A 19351-nucleotide genomic window follows, 5' to 3' on the forward strand; every position below is an offset into this window, starting at 1 on the left:
GGAAGAGCTTTAATCAAGCTGTCAAAACTAGAAAAAGGGGTCCAACCTAATAATAAAAACAAAAGGCAGGATCACAAGCAAGACCAGGCAGAGGTGGACCAGGAAGCCAAGGCTTACAGTGCATCAGCTGCACCACAGTAATTGCTCATGAGCACGCCCATACCCCCAAGTGTTATTCCCATCTGAACCTGACTAACAGCCCCACCACACAGCCTGCTTGTACCCTAACAGCATGCAGCCTGGTTCACCCTGTAGCAAACACTAGGATTCCAAGGCATACCTATCTGAATGGCTCCAAACCAAATTTCACATTTCAACTCAGAAACCCAGATCTGAGGTTAGTAATAAAAGAAAAAAAAACCTCTTCCTGTAGTCTGGTATTGCCATCTCTTCAAAGGGGCTGTTTTAATGGAATGCAGCAACAAGAACAAAAGATAGGGAAAAAGAACAGCACACATCGCTATGACCAAACATCGGCAGCATCTACAGAGAATGGTGCTCAAAGAGCTCATTCTCTAAATATTTTCTCATAAGATGTGTACTTGCTTTCTGTAAGACAAGGATCTGGAAGATACACATTCCTATGTATTAGTGCCTCAGGGGAAGTCTTGCTTTAAATAAACTTCTTTGATAGACAATTTGTCCCATTCAGAAATAACAGATTTTGATGTGGTTTTTTTTTGCCTTTGATTCTTTTGCCAGAAAAATATAAAGAACAGCAATGTCTGAGCAGTTGTCTTCTGATCCTATTTCATTTGATAATTCTTTTAACATCCAGGAAGTAAGAACTATGGCCAAATTTTCTTATGGTGAGTAGAATTTGGAAAGGAAAAAAGACAAACAAAAGGGAAGGAAGAGATGGGGGGAAAGTAAAGTTCTTTAAGCACTGCAGTGAGAGCAATAAGTAAAAACCCTGCACACAGACAAGGAAAAGAGGGCAGGACTTTTACACCTGCTTCTACACCTACAGCTCCATTGGCAGGCACAGCTGTAATTAAGAGCATCACTTCACACATGAGGAAATGTGCAGAAATGCAGGACAAAGGTCCAGAGGAGTACCCAGATGGGATTTTGGGGACTAAATTGAGAAGCTGTTTTCCTCTGAGAAAGCAGAACAAATCTCAAAGGTGATAACAGCTTCAAGTCCTGAAGTGGAGACTAAAGACAGGATAGGACAAAGCTGTTCACAGCCAACAATGTCATCCTGCCACCTGTACTACAAACCCAGCTTTAATTCCCATGTCAGGGGACAGGTCGGGCAGAAAACAAGGTGAACTTGTAGCTGAAACTTCTTCCTCCAGCAGTCTTCAAAAAGGTTTGTCCTGCTAAGTAATACAGTCATTTATTTATAATTGAAAAGCCACAGAGAGAAGAGAGGCACAAGAGCAATCTCAAAAAGAGCATGGTAATATTTCACCAAAGCCAAGTGCCAAACAAAGGTGGTGCAGCACAGTCTGAGCACTGAGCCCACGTATCATCAGCAGCTGATGGTATTAAGACTACCTACTGCTCACATACTTTATGGAGGAGGCACCCCAAGGCTGCCAAGCTTAAAGCCCAGAACTGAAAAAGAACAGGTAGGCAGGACTGCCAATTTTGCTTGTAAAAGAACGAGGCAGTCAAACACAAGGTCTCATATGTAGATGCTTGTTGGATGCTGTTTATAGCAGTAGAGAAATCTCCCAGTGCTGAAACTGGTGGATTCAGGTATTAATGGTTTGTGAAATTTCTATATGCAATTCTATTCAGGCTAAAAATGAAACTGAACGCTTATTTTCAAAAGTAGGTGAAATAACCTGTTCAGAAAAGTTTCTACTTCTGGAGCATTTCAACACAAAATCGGGGATTTCTGCAACATTTTCATTCTTCAAGATAAAACTGACCACATATGGGGAAAAAAAAGAACAACTGAATGCAGCAAGTGCCAGAACAGGTACCTGTTCAAAAACAAATGAGCATTTACTCAGTGTAGTTTTCCCAACTTTGCCTTTCCATAATTGTTATCTCACAGAAAAGATAAGTGTGCTATCAGTCCAGGATAGACTTAGGTCACATTTCTTTTATCTATCAGGCTCTGCCTGTAGTTTTCTGAGCTAAACAAATATCATTTTGCAGAAAGATTACTGAAGGCCAGAGATTAAAAGGGTCTCATTTTCTCCTAAAACAACTCATTTAATTCTGATGCTTTTAGCTTTTCATCCAGAAACAAAGTCATTTTGCTAAATCTGGAATTACAGTACCCCTTCAGAACTGAAGGTCTCATGTATGCAAGAAGATGAAAGATGGAGGGTCATTCAGAATAGGGCTCACTTGTGCAGCATTTCAGAGCGAGTCCCTGAGATGGATCCTGGTAGGTCACACTGTGTCCATCAAGCTGGTGACCAGCATTTGGAAGCATGGGCATGCAAACCCCAGAGGAATTCCCTGGGTAAAAGCACAGCTCTACTGTGGTCTGATCTTTTAGAAAATCAGATTTCATGAGACTCAACACTACCTGGTTTTCAACAACAGGAGTTAAAATTCCTGATCCATGACCTCTGAATATTATCCTAAATCTCTCAGCATCAGGGACACAGCTGGCCAGGGCAGAAGAATTGCTGTCACTGTTGGCGAGTGCTGTCTCCAATGTGCCTTGGGCAGAGAGCACTCCTCCAGCAGCATCAAATGAAAGCATTCAGTTTCAAATGCTTGCTCCAGGAGCAGTGTTTTACAAGGGAAAAAAAAAAAAAAACAACACCAAAAAATGCTTTGCAAATGAGGATGACCCATCTCAGGTCCTCATGGGAAGAGAACTGACATTCTCAGGGGGTGACCTTGTCAGTAGCATTCCCAGCAGCAGCATCCCATGGACCTGCTGGGAAGCAACCAAGGGGCACCTCCCCATGAGTAGAAACGCCCAGGAACCATCTCAGCAAACTGCAACCCTCTTCGATTTCCCCAGTGGCAAGTAAACCACATAAGAAAATGTCTGACTACTGAGAGCAAGGAGGACATTCTACTACTGAGAGTAAGGAGGACTATTATTCAAAAAAATTTAGAGATAATTAAGGCTTTTTGTGGGGACTGTGTGTTGAAGCCCACTGTCTGATGATTTAAAGCCAGGATCCATTTGTCTGTTATGTCTTTCTTCCAGGTTCCTGTTCTTGTGAGCAAAGCAGAATTTGAATAGCATAAGCACATTTCATAAATTCCAGCTTTCCATAAATTCCCCATCAGATCAAAAGCAAAACCCCTGTGCAGCCGCACAGAGATCTCCAGCCTTTGATTTGGAACAGATGAGGCACCCTATGTTCCTCCTCCAAGATTTAAAAACAAAACAAAACAAAACAATGTGAAAAAGAAACACCACCAACAAAACCCCACTGGCACAGCACACAAAGAAGAGAGGCCAAGGAGTCACATGAAATCATTCGAAACAAAGGAGGCAGAAATGCACAACCAGTACAAGGAACTCGAATGACAGACTGAAAGAAGCAGATGACCTGCAATTAGCAGGACAAATTCACATCCAAAGAGGATGCTCCGAATGCCAACCAGCAAACAGCAACTCTTCAGCGTGATAAGCTGAAAGCGAGATAATCCAGTTTTCCAATGGAAAGGATTAATTGAGGCAAATTATCAATTACATTTTCGTAATATAGTTGGAGATATTTACCTGTACCCTTAATTTCCTAATTGGCTTTCCAAATCAAAGGAAGGTAAAAGAGAATGAACCAACTCCAGGAGGAAAGATTTAGTCTGGTTTAGAAACTGCAAGTCAGTCATTTTGTGGGCTTACTGAGTAGGCCATCAAGGAAAATAACGACGCTACTAAAATAAAGCAGCACACTAATCAAAAAGCCAGTCATGTGAAAAAAAGCTGTGCTGTTGTTGTTTTCTTCTTCCTGTACATCGAAGAAAAGCTTTGGTGCAGAAAGAAGTTTGTCTGAGATTTGTATTTTTAAGGGCCTCGGACCCTGAACCCCTCTGAGGAGTGATTAATCTCTACATTAGGCTCAAATCCATTGCTATGTTCACATATCTACAATACATTCACATAGTAAGGCACGTTGATGTAGGTGAACTAAATCATACGGAAGTTTAACAGCCAGGTTTCAGTCACGGAAGGTGAAAATCACTGCTGCAAGAAGGCAAATGCTCTCTAAAAAAGCTACAAACTGACCACTTTTGTTTTCTTATACCTTGTTCTCATGAAGTCTGGGCCAAACTTAAATCTGCTTCTAAGGCAAAGTTTGTAACCTTAGATGTGTCCTTCTATATGTTGTAAAAATTCTACAAAGAGACCCAGCAAAAAAAAAAGCAGGTTTTACAAATTCTCTCTTTTGTTCAAAGGAGAGCAAGAAAGAGCTTCATCCTGGCAAAGAGAAGTCAGAAGAGCTCAAAGAAAGAGAAGAGGAACAGTGCTTACCTGCAAATCTCCTCAAGCAAGAGCAACAAGATATCACAATGACTGGCATTCAAAAATAAGGCCATGGCTTAATTAGATATAAACGTAGTCACCAAGAAAATGTCACAAGGTTCCCTGATTCTAATTGTGAACAAGACAGGCTAAGCTGCTCAGAAAAACCTGTCATAAATAATTTCTCAGGGCTTAGCAATTCTGCATACTTCTGTAATTCGCCCTTCTCTATTATGGTTGAATAACATCCTGCTAATCATTAATTGGATAATGATTTGTTTCTATCACTAATTCAACAATATGTTCAGAAGTGCATTTTGAAAGCTCCCAGCTCTTGAGACCATAAATATTAGTCTTATCTCCACTTAACTGCTCTGGTTGGAAGGCAGGCCCCCAATGATAGAAACAGGGAGACTGAAGTCAGAAACATCCACATGCACCAGAGAGGGATGCAGTGCTGCCTTGCAGAGAATGGAAGGTGTTCAGCACTGGGTAGCAAGCAGGAATGAGTAGAGGATCCAACTAAGGGACAATTTGGAGAGATCACTGCTTTGGTCTGATCAGGGATCCCAAAGGCTTGGCATCTTACTGGACTTCTCCCATACCATGGTGACATTGGAGTGCTTTTTATCATGGTGAAACCATTATGACTGCCTTCATAAAATGAAATTCTCAGCTTTTGGAGAGCCAGGTTATACAGCCTGAATATCACACAGGGGTCTGGCAGGAGGTGAATGCTTCACCTTTAAGGGAACTTTTATGGGGTATCCAACAAGGTGGAAACATTTCACACCTCATTTATCTCACTGTTCCAAACCTTGGACTCTGAAGAGCAACCTGCAAATAGACCATAGTGTGTATGGGAGGACTCTGCTGTCCAGTACTGACCACCCCTGTAGCCTCTGACACGGATCCTGTGCAAGGGCCACACTGCAATCATTTCTGCTTGGATAAAAAGCTGAAGACAAGAAATCCAACAATGATTTCTTTAAGCGACTACTCCCTAAGAAAAGCCTGACCATTAAAAATACCACAAAAATATCACTGACTGGCTTCAAGGTTATTCAGAGAAGCCCCACGCATAGACAAGCTCCTCTTTTTAATGGTGATAAAAGCCTTGAGGTTTTCAAAAGAGCAAGACACTACAGTCAAATCCACCTTTCAAAGCTCAGCAGCTCCCTTTTTGCGGAAGAAAAGGTAACTTTGTGGGGGTAAGGTATAGCATTCCTCCTCCATGGGCCACAGAGGCATAATCAATTGGTACAACAGCACATTGTTGAAACACAAACCACGGAAAGCTGCTTTATGAATCTGTGCAGCCAGCTGGAACAGCCATAAACAGCTGTGAGAGGAATTTGCTCCAGACCTGAATCACTTCATCAGGACATGTTTTTATTTTCCTTTTATCACATGCAGCTCAGGCTGCTGATCCTTGTCCTGAAGGCCCTCCACAGAGCAGACTCTCCATTCCCATGTACTCAGGAACATTAATGGCCCCTCTTGTACTTATTAATCTTCTCCTGAGACTTTGTTTCCCCTTCTCCCATTACAGAGCTCACTAAGTCTTCCAACTCACTGTACTACACTGTGTGGCATCCTAAGCTTTTTGTCTGGACGTCAGAGAGCATTAGTGTTTTGGGGGCAGCATGGGTAAAGAATTTGCTCCTAAGATAATGCCTTTGCCTGTAAATCAATTTAGAGTAATGATTTCAATGGACTGCAAATTATGGCAATGGGGAGAAAAAACCCTGGTAGCGTGACATCTGCTTGTTCCAGCTCTGTTACTGCCCTGCCTCTAAGGCAAGCATTTGCTATAGATTTATATGTACAGACAAACTGCTTCTAGGACAGAAGCACAGCCTAGAATCCCAGCAAGCGGTGAAATTCGAATATATGCTGTATATCATTTGGAACTCAAGGCTGGTGGCAAAATTACAAGGACAAGGCCATTGACTGCTGAAGTCATGTGTAATGAGCAGCATAACAAGGACATCACAGACCTACAGCAATTATACAGGACTGTGTCAAGAAAATCCCACATTGAAAACAACTCCAAGAATTACCAGCTTTAGTGAAAAGGAATAAAGGTTTACAAGCAAGTAAAAGCTGAAGGAAGTATTCTGAAAGAAATTGCTGATTGAAATACAACTTCTCCTTCTAATCTCTAATCTAGTTTAGAATTTTATGGAATTAATACAAACAGTAGAAATCCATGTCTATTCCTCCAGCATTCCATTAGTGTAGCCAACTTTAGCCCTCTTCTGTTTCACTTCAATTGTAGAAACGTCATCAGACTCTTAGATGGCCAAGAATACCTTGGTACCAAAAAGGATGAGAAGAAGTTAGAAGAACTATGTCACAGCAACAGCATGAAAGCTGTTCTAATCCAGCAAGCACACCGTTACACTCATGTGCCAGGCTCCAAAAAGCATTGAGTGGATCACTGAGCTCAGCATCAGGTACATTTACATACATCATGCACTTTTTCTTTTTAATCTCCTTACCTGAGCTGCTACAGTGAGATGGTTCCACCAGTCTGCCGGCCTTATCGTAACAGGCAATAGCTCGCAGCCGCACACCCTCTCCACACTCCTTGGTGTCTCCATGGGATTGCACTCCTGCCTGCAGCTCTAACTTCCCTCCTCCGATAATGCAGTCTGACCAGTTTCCATGGGGCTGGGAGGTAAACACCTCACAGGGGCACAGCTCTGTTTCAACCTGAGGATAAACTTCTGTGTTCTGGCATTTGTCTCGCTTTCTGCTTCTCCCTGTTCCAACCAGAGAAATCTGTTCGTTAGCTTAACATCTGCTACTTTTGATAACGACATGTCATATTATTTATACTTGCAGGAATTCAACACATTAGAACCAAGACAATCTGAATGTTAATATCCAGGAACATTTCCTAGGTGTCTATTTGCTGCTGCCAGTGCTTTGGAGTGCAAGGACCACGTATTTATCTCCAGGGGCAACCGGAGAACTCAGAAACACTGTTTTGATGGGTAGGGCAAGGAGCAAAATGCAAAGCCTTGTTGTACTAACAGTTTGCTCAGAAAACGCTTTGTAATTTAATATAATATCACTTTTCTCTAATTATCTGATGCAAATAAATTGATTGTTTTGTCTCTATTTGCTTGCAATCAATGGTTGCCAGGACAACCCAGAAAGGACTCCACATTAGCCACAACTTCTTCTTTGAGGCTACTTTACAAATTAGTTAAAGATGCACTCTGCACACAAACTGTACTTTGAAGAAAACGGAAAAGATAATCCTCAGTAAATTATCAGGGCTGGAAAGCATTTCAGTGGTTACAATTGGTTTAATCTCTTCTTTTGCTCTGTTCCTTCAACAGGCTTTAAAAGAAGGCTATTTACAAATCTTTCTCCTTCAGCAACTTTAGGAAAGCAGAAGCATTTAAATGAACCTGCGGAGCAGCTCTTTACAACTGCACTCTGCCTACCCTGCTCCTGGAGGACTTCTAGACATGAGAAGAGGTCCCTGGAAGGAGATAATGCAAAGGAGAGAATCCATGCTCCCCGAATCCCTACAATTGCTCAAGTGGAAAAAAGGTCTGTGCACAGCCTCTGAAAGGTAAAATCAATGCCTTTCTTGGCATGGGTTAGGCAGTGTGAAGTGGAGTAATCTTTACACTGTCTGAGCTCAGGAATGTCTTTGTATTTGGCATCCAAGCAGAAGGGGAGATTCATCTTCACTAACAACTGCATCTGTATCACATCCTCAAACACCCCTTGGGGATCCTGTATACTCTAAAAATACTTCTACAAAAAGTTTTTAAAGCTTTGATCTGAAAAGAAATGCCTTCTCTTTGCAATCGCAGGCAAGTATGATACTAAGAACAAACAATAAGCTGTATACCCAACAGCCCCCTTGCTAGTCCAGCAGTCATTTCAACAGGAGCACAAGTTGGCCTTAACAAAACCTGTTTGTGTACAAACATGTATCTCTGCAAAGAGAAGAGCCCTTCAGACTCATGTCCTTCAAACCCCAGCTCTCTAAGAAGTGTATGTCCATAGGCCGGGGGAAGGTGAAGCTTGCAAGCACAAAAGGAAAATAAGCCCAAAGACACCAAATAACGCCAGCATTATTTTTTTCAGCTGGCAGCACAATGGCAGGCAAGCCCTAAAGGAGAGCAGGGAATACACACAGAACCATGCAGGCACATGGCTGTGTGTGCTTGGACCCGTGCCCATCTCCCTGCATGCCCGCACAGCAGCTGGATGTCTGGAAGTCGGGGACATATTTCTAAATAAAATGTGATGCATCTATAACATACTGAATATTCAACTATTTATTAACTGAAGACTGGCTTAAAAGCTGCTTTTTCATTATAACAACTTTGAATTTTGATATGTTTTTAATAAGCCTCTTAAGTAATGACTAATTTTGTGTGTAGAGTCTATGATTACTTACAAAGTAAAACGGATAATACTGAAAACTGAGGGGGAGGCAGGCAAATACTTAGCAAACAATTAGCAGATTCCCACTAAATGACATCATTAATGAACTCTCATAATTAACTCGAAGCATTCATTTGAACATAGACATACACAGCATTGAGCAAGGATGTGCAACTCATACATTCTTGCAGAAAAGGTGAAATACAAGTGGAGAAAATACTCTTCAACCCCATGAAGAACTCCCTATATAGCACTTCTCTTGGATCTTTGGATCAAGCTCATACTGATTTTAATCTCCAGCTTTATGATGAAACCTGTACCAGTTATCATCAAGTCTTATGTAGAGACAAGACAGTCCTACGCCAACAAACCTCCCTAGATTTGCAGCTTCCTAGAAGTGATTTATGATTTGACCCTTACCTTTGTGGAATCTGAGGCTTTGTGCTGCCCAGACCCACCCAGGACACCCTGCTGCCCTTCACTGCCAGCTTTCTCAGGGTGTCTTTGTAGGCAGTGGGCTGAGGTCAAGAGCTCCTTCCAAATGGGAAGAAGCAAAGCTATCAAGGTCATATGGCAGACCCAGATGAAGTTCTCTCAGAAACCCAGTATGGGTGAGGAGACAAGCCATCAAAGCTTGGCTATCAGAAACCATTTTTGGTCCACTTCCATGAACAGATATATGTCTGATGTGGAACAGAATGAGAAAGAATGTAGGCCCATGCTATTTTGTATTTTTCAGGCACATTCACGATGACATTTCAGATTTAAATCCATCTGCAGGTAAATATTCACCTTTTTCCTATGGCACCATGTTTTCTGTAAGATCACACAGATATGAACCTGATAGGGATGGAGGATTGCTACTACTTTAAATACACAGACATCAACGTGGGTAAGATTTTAGAATATGCTCTCTGACAGAAGGAACAGAGCATTTTATAATTATGATTTTTATGTAGAAGCAAAATCTTTATAGTGAGTCATACTCAAGAAAGGCAGCTTGATGCCATTGTATATATATTATGATTACATACTATGATTGCTACCTACTAAAAACTTGGTTCATTTCAGCACTAACAAACAGAATAACAAAATAACCACGGCACAAGTGCTTCCAGAAGAAAGAAACAGTGGTAGCCACCACATTTTGCTGCCACCCTCTTCCCAGACATTATCGCAGCAGATACTCTCATGACTATGTTAGTTTTCCACTTCACAGTAGCATTCTTTGAAGCTTCACTTCTAGTAGTGGAGCTCACCTCCAGAAATGGAGAGCACTAAAACCACGTGCACCACAGCTCTTAGGCACAGAACAGCAATATGACAAGTTCTGAATGTTCAGGGTAACAACAGCAAATTTACTGCAAACCTGGAAACAGTATAATTCATTTTGAATCAATTTACTGTATATGTGGGGGGGGGAGACAAATCCTAACAAAGCAAGTTGTTCCCAACTATTAACATCCTAGAGTTACAAAGCTTGGTCAGCATTCAAATAACATAATAACATACCACTACAGCAAGTATGGAAGAATGTTCCATTAAGTGGTTTGAAACAGAGTTTTTTTAAGGAATATATATAAATGATCAAAGCTGTTTGAACGATACCGCTCTTTCTTCACCCATGGTATTAATTTGCACTGCTGCACTACTGGATAATGCTATGTAAAAAAGTCCCGGTTTTAAACTTCATCCTGATTTCAACAGCCTAAACCTGAAAAATATATTTATTTTTCTTTTTATATGCACATGTGCTTCATGATTCCAAGATTAAGGCATAGTCACTATTCAGTGTACGTGTAAAAATGGGCTCTCACCACTGAGGTTTTTTTCATCCCAAAGGGCACGTGCATAAAGGAGGCAATGATCAGAATCAGACTAAAAATCAATCAGGATCTGCCTATTCTCTTCAGGATTTTATGAAACTCCAACATCAGTTCACCAGCATCTAAGAAACATCACTCAAAAAATATCATCCTTAGATAAATATTATTAAAAGATTTTACCTGTGAGTGATCGTCTCCTGGTTCTTGTTGATTCACAGTCAAAGGAGCACGCTGTAAATTTAGACCAAGGGGTAAACGTGCAGTCATCTTTGCAGGGAATGATACAGTCTTGGACAAGAAGTGGCATAGGTCCAGCCCATTTCATGCATTCAGAGACGTCAGCAGATTCGTTGTTCTCTGTCAGGCATGTAACAGCTGAAGAGAAAAGGGACAGAAAACTTTATACTGTTCTGTGTGTTTTATTACACTGTATTTAGTCTCTGCTTGTGCTCCGTGCAAAATTCACTCTTCTGGCTTAATAGTATAAAGCTGATTTATTTTTAGGTCATTATTCATGGATCACTCAAACACGTTCTGTTCTAAGAGCTTTGCAAAACCATAAAGACACATTCTTGTTCAAGCAGTCTGTTGCCTAAATGATGATATAAATTCAGTATTCTCAGAGGCAAGCACTGGGGCAACAGTTCAACTAATGACACACTGTATGACCAAATAAGAAAAGATATAATACCGCAGCTCTGTGCCATAAAGCCCATTCGGTCGAGGTCAGGATCCCCAAGCTGCAATGCACACATCCCCCATGGAATCAAAACTGCTTTGAAGTGTGAAAAAACAAAAGAAGTGAAAGAAAGCTTCCGTTTCCACAATTGTGATCTTCTCTGTATTTTGGATAAAGAGAACAAGAGCCTGAGCAGCAGATGCTGCTTACAAAGCTCAGTGCTTCTTGCAGCAAGATCTAATTACCCTCTAGACTGTGGGCCCAAGCAGTGTGCCTCCTCTCTTGGGCTCCCTCTCTCTGGCCATATAAGTTTTTCTGTTTCTTTTGAATAGATGGAGATGCTTAGGAGAAAAAGCAAAACCTAGGCCTTCCCTTGCTTGGTAGCCCTGTGATAGGATAGGAAAGCAGCCTGCTTTTATGGCCCACGACCACTTGCTACAGGAGCACCACTGAATGGATGCATCAACATGAAAACTGAACAAACCCAAAAAGCAGTTACTATCTTGGGCATCAGGTGAAGACAGCGTCCCTCAGCTGAGCTCCACCCAATTGCAGTGCCTTTAGCAAGGGCAGAGGGAGAATTCCCGCACGCTTACACAGCCTTACCTCTGCACACAGCACTGCCAAGGCTGGTTCCCTGCCCAAAATTTTTTCTCTAATATTGGGCCATGGCAACTGGAAATAGCAGGCACAGTGCTGGGGTAAGGCTGAGGTCCTGAATTTGGACTTGGATGCCATCATGGTTTGACTCTCAGTCAAGAGTCAAAGGGGGTTTACAAAGAGCACAGCCCAGAACTGACATGCATTGATTTTCCCCAGATTCTGTTTTAAGCCAATTTCCTTTTCCTTCAACACCCTTGCTTCTTTTGGAGCTAGTCGGTAGTAGTTTTTTAAGGTGGGTAATGGAACTGAATAGACATAGCAGGGGACAAATGTATTAATGTAAAAGTCTGAGTCACAGGAAGCCTACAATAAAACTTTCTAAAGTTTCGGTGAATTAATAATAAGTAATTATAATAAATAAAAATAGCCTGCACATCATGGAGCCTTTCATTTCATTAATAATAATTAATTCTTAGAAAATCTCCAAGATTATAGGCTATTTATATCCCACACCGTAGGTTAACCAAGGCAAAGAAAGGTCATGACTTGATTAAAGTAATGAAGTCAGGGACAGAGCTAGGAATTAAATTTGGCCCCAAGAGTTTAGTCATGCCGGGCTCTCTGACTTCAGGCCAGTCCACATGTTGCACCATAAAGCTACAGAAGATGAAATTATTTAATCCAGATATTATTATTTAACTTCAACAACCTGTGCTAGTACTTTATGGAGATTGCTAAATAATTCAGATTTTTGAGGCTGAATATATTTATTCTTGTTGCTGGCACTTCATGTAACTAGGAGTGCATGAAGAGAAAGGGAAAAATAACTCATTGATTCCTTACAGTTTAAAGATTTACCAAGGTGTAACTCTGCAATGAATTCACACAGATTCTGTTTTTAACTACGGTGCTGCATGGGAGTGAGGGGTAAGTCAGCAACCACCTGCAAATAAAAAGTAATTTATTAAAATGTAATAAGATTTCTGAGGAAAAAAATAATCAGCATTTTAAGGAGCATGCACAAGGCAAGCAATTGTGAAAAGTCTCTTTAGACTCGAGTGACAGTAAATCAGCATATTAATAACCACCTCTAAACTGCTGATCCTAGCCGCTCACTTTCAATCCTTTTGACCTTTGCCATCTCTCCACACTGGAAGGCAGCAACTCGGAGATATTCTCTTTCTCAATTACGAAAGCAGAAGGACAGAGGTCGCAGCACTGTATGGGAAAGCGGTGTAATTGCCCTCTCTAGAAAGGTTAAAGAAGTAATAGACTCTGCTGCCTGAGGTCTTTGTAGCCTCATTACCTTCAGCAAGGACACTAAAGATTCAGCAACACAGAATCACAAAGTGTATGCAATGCTCCTCAGCACTGCTGCAGCAGCTATGAGTGAGCAATATCCTGTGCTGCAGGCCCTGTCCAGCAATACTTGCAATAGTGTAATAAACTATCCTGTTGCAATGTTTACTACCATCTGACAGAAGACCACAATTCATTCCCGACATTTATTAATGGCAACACAAGCAATGAGACTTTTAAATACCAGTGTTAAAACAGATGCTCCATGCTGCAATGAGTTATTATCTAATGGCCTGATCTGCACAAATACCCTTAATTTTAAGCATGCACATAAGTCACTGAGTTTGCACAGGCTATTTAGATGCAAAAAGTGATGGATATGTATGGTCAGAGCAAATATTTGATTACGGAGCATAAAGAAATTAGCATCAATAGTAAACATAGGTAGAGGAAAGAAAACAAGTAATTTGGATTGTGCTGTAACGCTTGCATGCAATAGTAATTTTGAAGCAATATGATAGAGATATTAGCAAGCACATTTAAGGGGAATGACATCACACCTAACAAAAACTTGACAAATTTAAAAAGAAAATGTAGGCTTTAAAGAGACCCTGAAGACTCTCCGAGATCAACGAAGGTAATAATGTTTTTGACACAAGAAGCAGCAAGGAAAAAAGCATGGAGACAAGAAGGAGTTGAAAAGTAAAAAGTCTAATGTTTTGTCTGTGAAGTGACATCTTGAAACGTACCGTGGAGAATCATGAGTGAGGAGGAGAGGAATGAGGCTGATATTACTGACAACAACAATGTGAAACAAAAGCAAGTGGGAAATGAAGGCAGGGAGGCTTCAAAGCTAGAGCAAGAAATTTAAATTAGTGTTCAGACAGCAAAGATTTAAAAGACTGAGGATAGGTAAAGCAACTTGGTCAGAATGGCATCAAAGACCTTCCTGGGGAGGTCAGAGGAAGAACATGGGGATTTTAGGAACAGCAGAGGAGGAGGATCTCCTGTGAGGTGATCAGGAACAGGCAGGTGATTGTAAATTCAGAACGACTTCTCCATTTTAATTATTGTTATAAGTGCATATCCTGGTAACTCCATCAGGCCATTTCCAACAGAACAAAAACTCTCAGTATCACCAAGGAGAGAAGGCAGCAGCTGAAAAGCAAGGAATCCAAAAAGCTACTTCTGAAGCCCAAAATATTACTTAAAGACCAAATGTTCAGCCAGCTTTCCACTCTCCTGGAGTCTTTTACCTGTCAGTGCCAAAAGGGAATGCTATGCTGGTGGGCACACAGGAGCACATACTGAGTGGCTAATGAGTTGGTTGGCCAGGGCAGGCACTCCTTGCATCTGCACAAAACAAAATTCCAGCATGAGCCTTCATTTGTATGTGCCCTCACACAGCATGGACCCACATTTCCTCAGATGGGCCTAAGCAGAATGATGCACTTCAGTTATGTAAGGGAATCCATTTCCACTCAATCTGCAAACATCTTCAACGATGATGCCAATGCCTGACTTCTCCAATTCGGTCTGAATTATCTCCAAGATTCAGAGTTGAATATGACTGATCAATATGGCATGTCAGTCTTCAGAAACAGTCGGATATCTACCATACGCATATGCTACGTCTGAGCCAGGCAGCACAGACTGCTAAAATAAATGAATAAAACAAATGTTTCAGAAGCACAAGGTAGGAAGCAGTGCTACTGCTGGATCCATACTGGTGGTTTGTTCAGGACATATTCACCTCCTATTTGCCTGCTGCAAACTTGTTCCTCAATTCAGTCAGCTCTTTGAAGACAAAAATATTTTCAAGTACAGGCACTTCTGGAAACAGAATGAGACAAATTTCTGTTTAATGGACCTTCAGAAAAGTTAATAAAATTACTCATCCTCAGTGGTTTCAAACTGCTGATTGGTTTGGCTCATGTATGTCCTCTTTACATAAGAAATACTTCCTCATAATCCTCGGGTCCGTCACGATGGTTTTAAATAAACTCATACCACAAAGCAATTTCTGCTCTGTCAACATCTCCGTTTTTTTTTAAGTGGGATACCACTGAAGGGCAAATACAGCCCATTTTCAGCAATATGCTTTGAGAAAACAAGGATCACATAGTAATTGTAAGTCCCTCCTAGACACAATGTGTGATTGCCACCTCGCTGCAGAATTTAAAATGGGCACAAACATGAACTGAAACAGCTACTAACAGGATGCTGCTAGATTCAGGGTTTCAAATCATGGTTTCCGTGAAGAGAAATGCAAGATTTCCCTTTGAAGTCCTGCTATTTCTTATTAGTGCCACTAAACACCACCAAACTGGAATTAAACACTTGGGGCTAAGCTCCAACATGACAAATTAACACAGCTCTGTTGATATAAATATCCAACAATAGCCGGCACCAAAAAAGTGCATCTTCTCCGTAACAACAAAAACAAGATCATGAATTAAATGAAAGGTAACCAGGTTCCAAATGCTAAGAGAAAATATATTTTTATAAAGAAGTATCCAGAAAGGTAGGGTTTGGATAGAGGAAACCATTCCCACCCTGCCTGGGGCCCAGTGCTGCAGGGCATCTCCATGGCCCAGCCACATCGCCTGTAGGCGGCACAGTGCAGAGGCAGCACAGACCTGTTCCCAGGGCAGAGTTGGAGCTGTTTAATGAACATTTAAGATGTCAGCAAATCTAAGTGATTAATACGAGCAAAGAAAATAGCAGCAGATGCAACTGCTTTGCTTCAAGGCATAAGTCAGCTGCTACCTGAATGGTGTTGGGAGGAAGATCCCCCTTCTATCAGTACAGGGTCCTGCAGGGATACAGAACTAGGATCGCTAACGAGACATTCAGTATGACAGTCCCAGTCTTCTTGTTCTGTATTTACACCCGCAAGAGTGCACTTGTGTGCCATCATCTTAGCATAAGGCATAAAGAAGCATATGGAAGCCGTATACTTTAACTACACTTATCTTAAATTAAAAGTAAATAGCAGACACTAATCTATAAACTTGAATGCTGTGAAATCAAATGTTTGCTTGCTGACAAATTGCAGAGATGCCAACTATATCTTTAGAAGACGTTATGTCACTACCAAAGAAGCCCATGAGCATCCAAACAGGGGAACTCAACTCCTCTCCCTGTGCTCATGCCTGACTTAGAGCTCCAAAGACAGTCCTAACAAAAAGAGAGCACTGGGATAGAAATATTATAGGCACAACATTGCAAGAACATAAATACAGTTCCTCTTAAGTAAAAATCCAATTACGGATACTCCAATTACGGATACTCTAATCATATTCATTTACAAAGTCATAATCAATTCTCCTTTAAAAATGCATTTCAACAGTTTCTAAAAAGTAAAAACTGAAGAGTAAGAATAACAACTGTCAGGCACTACAATTATATTGTACCATGGCATTTCAATTTGGAGTATGTAAATTGGTGGTGACAAAACTCTGGAATTAAACGCCATTAGAACATCTGAAAACAATGACTGATAATTCCAGCAAGGTACAGTCAGGTCGATCACCAAAAGCAAAGCTCTGCAGCAGTGTAATTCAGATGGCTGGACTTAATACAGGAAGATGTCTGATGAGGCTAGACAAGAGAGGCCTAGCCCCAAGGGGAACAGAGGCAATTGTGTAATAATCTTCTCTGGCTTCAAATTCTAAGAATCTGTGAAAAAATCAAAGACAGAATGTAAAGTCAAAGGAACTACTTCAGCATGGCTGTTAATCTTTTTGCTGTTCAGAAAAGTTCTCATTACCCCTCAACACAGCAGTAACCCAGTAACTAGTTCACTTCTCACATATGCTGTAAGTGAAAAAAGGGGTTTAGAGATAATATCTACAAACAAACACTTCAAGGATTCAGACTTGCTGGTTCTAGCCATCATCTCATAAACCATTACAATCTCATTTGTTTTCTATATTGATACTCCTTTGTACTTAGAATCAGTTTTTCCAAAATCCCAGGTGGAACATTTACGTACAAGTATGTGTAACAGACCAAAATAACAATCCCTAATTACAGGAGATCATAAGCAGTGCTGTATGCATAACAGAAGAGAGAATACAAGGCTCTGCTGCAGCTCAGATTGAAGATGAAGGCCTTGATTCTGTAGTGACATAAGTATCTGCTGAACTTCAACACTGCAACACTCCTCAGATGGAGCAGCACTCCTTGAAATAAGGCAAAGCACGGACTTACAGAAGGAAACTGCAATATAATTCCTTAAAGTCAGTCAGAACAAAAAGAACAAGTTATGCTGGGAAAGACACCACAGACAAAAGTCTAGAAAAAACAACCAGGGCAGGGTTGGAAAAACTAGTTATTCAGCAGAGAAAGTGGCTCTGAGATCACCAGCTTCCCATTTTGTAATTATTAATGATATTGACAGTGGTGCTTAAAGGGCTAACAAATGCCACCAAATACACAGAGCTCTGAGTAAACACAGACCACAACAAACCTGCACTATAAACAAAGGAGAGGCCTGAAATGAGGCTGGGAAGCAATAAAGATGGTAAATAGCAACTGAAAAGATAAAGATAAGCAACTGAAAAGATCTGCATAAATAGAGAGTTAGGGAAGAATTGGGAAGAAAAGTCTCTAATAGAACAATTTTAAAATGTAGAAGAGACTGTAACAGGAAAAGGAAGGAGCTGGGCTAAAAGAGAAGGAAAAAAAACATGAAACTGAAGGTTCTCCTCATGCTTAAGATTGCAGCTATTCTTTGGTTGGTTTCTCTCTGCAGCCTTCCCACAAGAAGACACGTATGTTGTCACAAAACAGGTTAGTGTAGGCCAGGAACCCCAGAAGAAAGGGCAGTACATCTATTTGCAGATTCCAAGGGCTCAGCCTGAAGGGAAGTTTGTCTGAAAGCGATTAAATACATTTGAGGCTGCACATTACAACCAGTAAACCCAGTGCAGGCTGATTTCTGCAACTTAATGCCTGAAACAGGACTCACTTTTGCTCAATTTTAAAGTAACTTCCTAGAATACATTTTCCCTTCAATATTTATGGATGAGGTTATTGATCATTTGGTGGGGAATATATGATTTGAAACACTGAGAGAATTGAGCTGTACATGTCAATTGTGCCAAGGTATGTGACTTGATGTTTCAATTCTTTCTCGTCTTTGAGCCAAGCCTGCTCACTGTTTAAGGAGAAATAGGAGAGAAATACATTGCAATAAGGCCCACCCTTGCTCCCACCTACACGCTGGATGTGGAACAGGAGATTGATACATTAATGCCTGCATCATTTTCATTTTAATACAAGTGCTTTCTTATTGTAGTGGTTCACACACTGTCTGGCTGGGAAGACAAAATAATATGATTTTTAATGTTTCAAATTTACTCTGGCCAGTGAATAACTGCAATCTGGGTGCTTCTACATTCTGCAATCAGTCTAAGGAATCTTTCACAATTTTCCTTTTTTCCCTGTCTTTATTACAGGTTTTGAATCGCTTTTACTTTCATTTTCTATTAAAAAGAAAAATCAATGGAAATGCATTAGATGATTAATGATAGAAATTATCCTCCTGCTCCTTTCAAAGAACATAACAAAACACAAAAATATGCTTCCTTTTCTGCTCCTTCTGCTGCCCACAATTACTAAAAGCAATGGAGTTCAATTTATTTGTGGCACCAATCATCAAGTTATATTTAAGATGAATTATTTTTTCACGTCCTGAAAATAAAACTAATATACCCTGTTATATATACATACAGTAAATACAGAAAATCAAATATGCCAAATAACACAGAGAGAGAAAATGGAAAACAAACATCTGTACAGTATTCCTAGTATCTCCAATCAGAAAAGCATTGAATTTCTCTGGGGTGCTCTGCCTCAGCTGCACTCTCTCTGGTCAGTGCTTTTATAGTGAGAGCTGGAGAAATGCAGCCTGTTTTGTGCAGTTGTTTTGGCCCAGATTTAGCAGGAACACGTGGGTATCTTTAACGAGAGCACTGCAGAGCTCTGTAACACCGCAACCAGTTCACTCTGCAAACCCAGTCTGGGGAGGGTCTCAAAAAACACCTCAGTAAGGCTATCCAGTGAACTACACATATCAGACTATGTTCTTTTTGTATCAGGTTTGAGTAAATTATCGGT

The 19351-nt window shown here is 40.7% G+C and overlaps 1 protein-coding gene across 7 annotated transcripts in view; it reads right to left on the reverse strand.

Moving 5' to 3' along the window:
• The window catches only part of THSD7B (thrombospondin type 1 domain containing 7B), a 281970-nt gene that overhangs the window by 80365 nt on the left and 182254 nt on the right, over positions 1 to 19351 (reverse strand). For all 7 annotated transcript variants that reach the window (XM_085552994.1, XM_085552991.1, XM_085552990.1 and 4 more), the window contains 2 exons: positions 10825 to 11019; positions 6904 to 7167 (listed from right to left, as the gene is read on the reverse strand). In XM_085552994.1, coding sequence (XP_085409120.1) covers positions 6904 to 7167; positions 10825 to 11019 — 459 coding nt within the window. The remainder of the gene's footprint in view (positions 1 to 6903; positions 7168 to 10824; positions 11020 to 19351) is intronic.

The sequence above is a fragment of the Coturnix japonica genome, chromosome 7, assembly GCF_054131305.1.
Source record: "Coturnix japonica strain WE chromosome 7, WE-NBRP24, whole genome shotgun sequence".
Classification (NCBI taxonomy): Eukaryota; Metazoa; Chordata; class Aves; order Galliformes; family Phasianidae; genus Coturnix; species Coturnix japonica.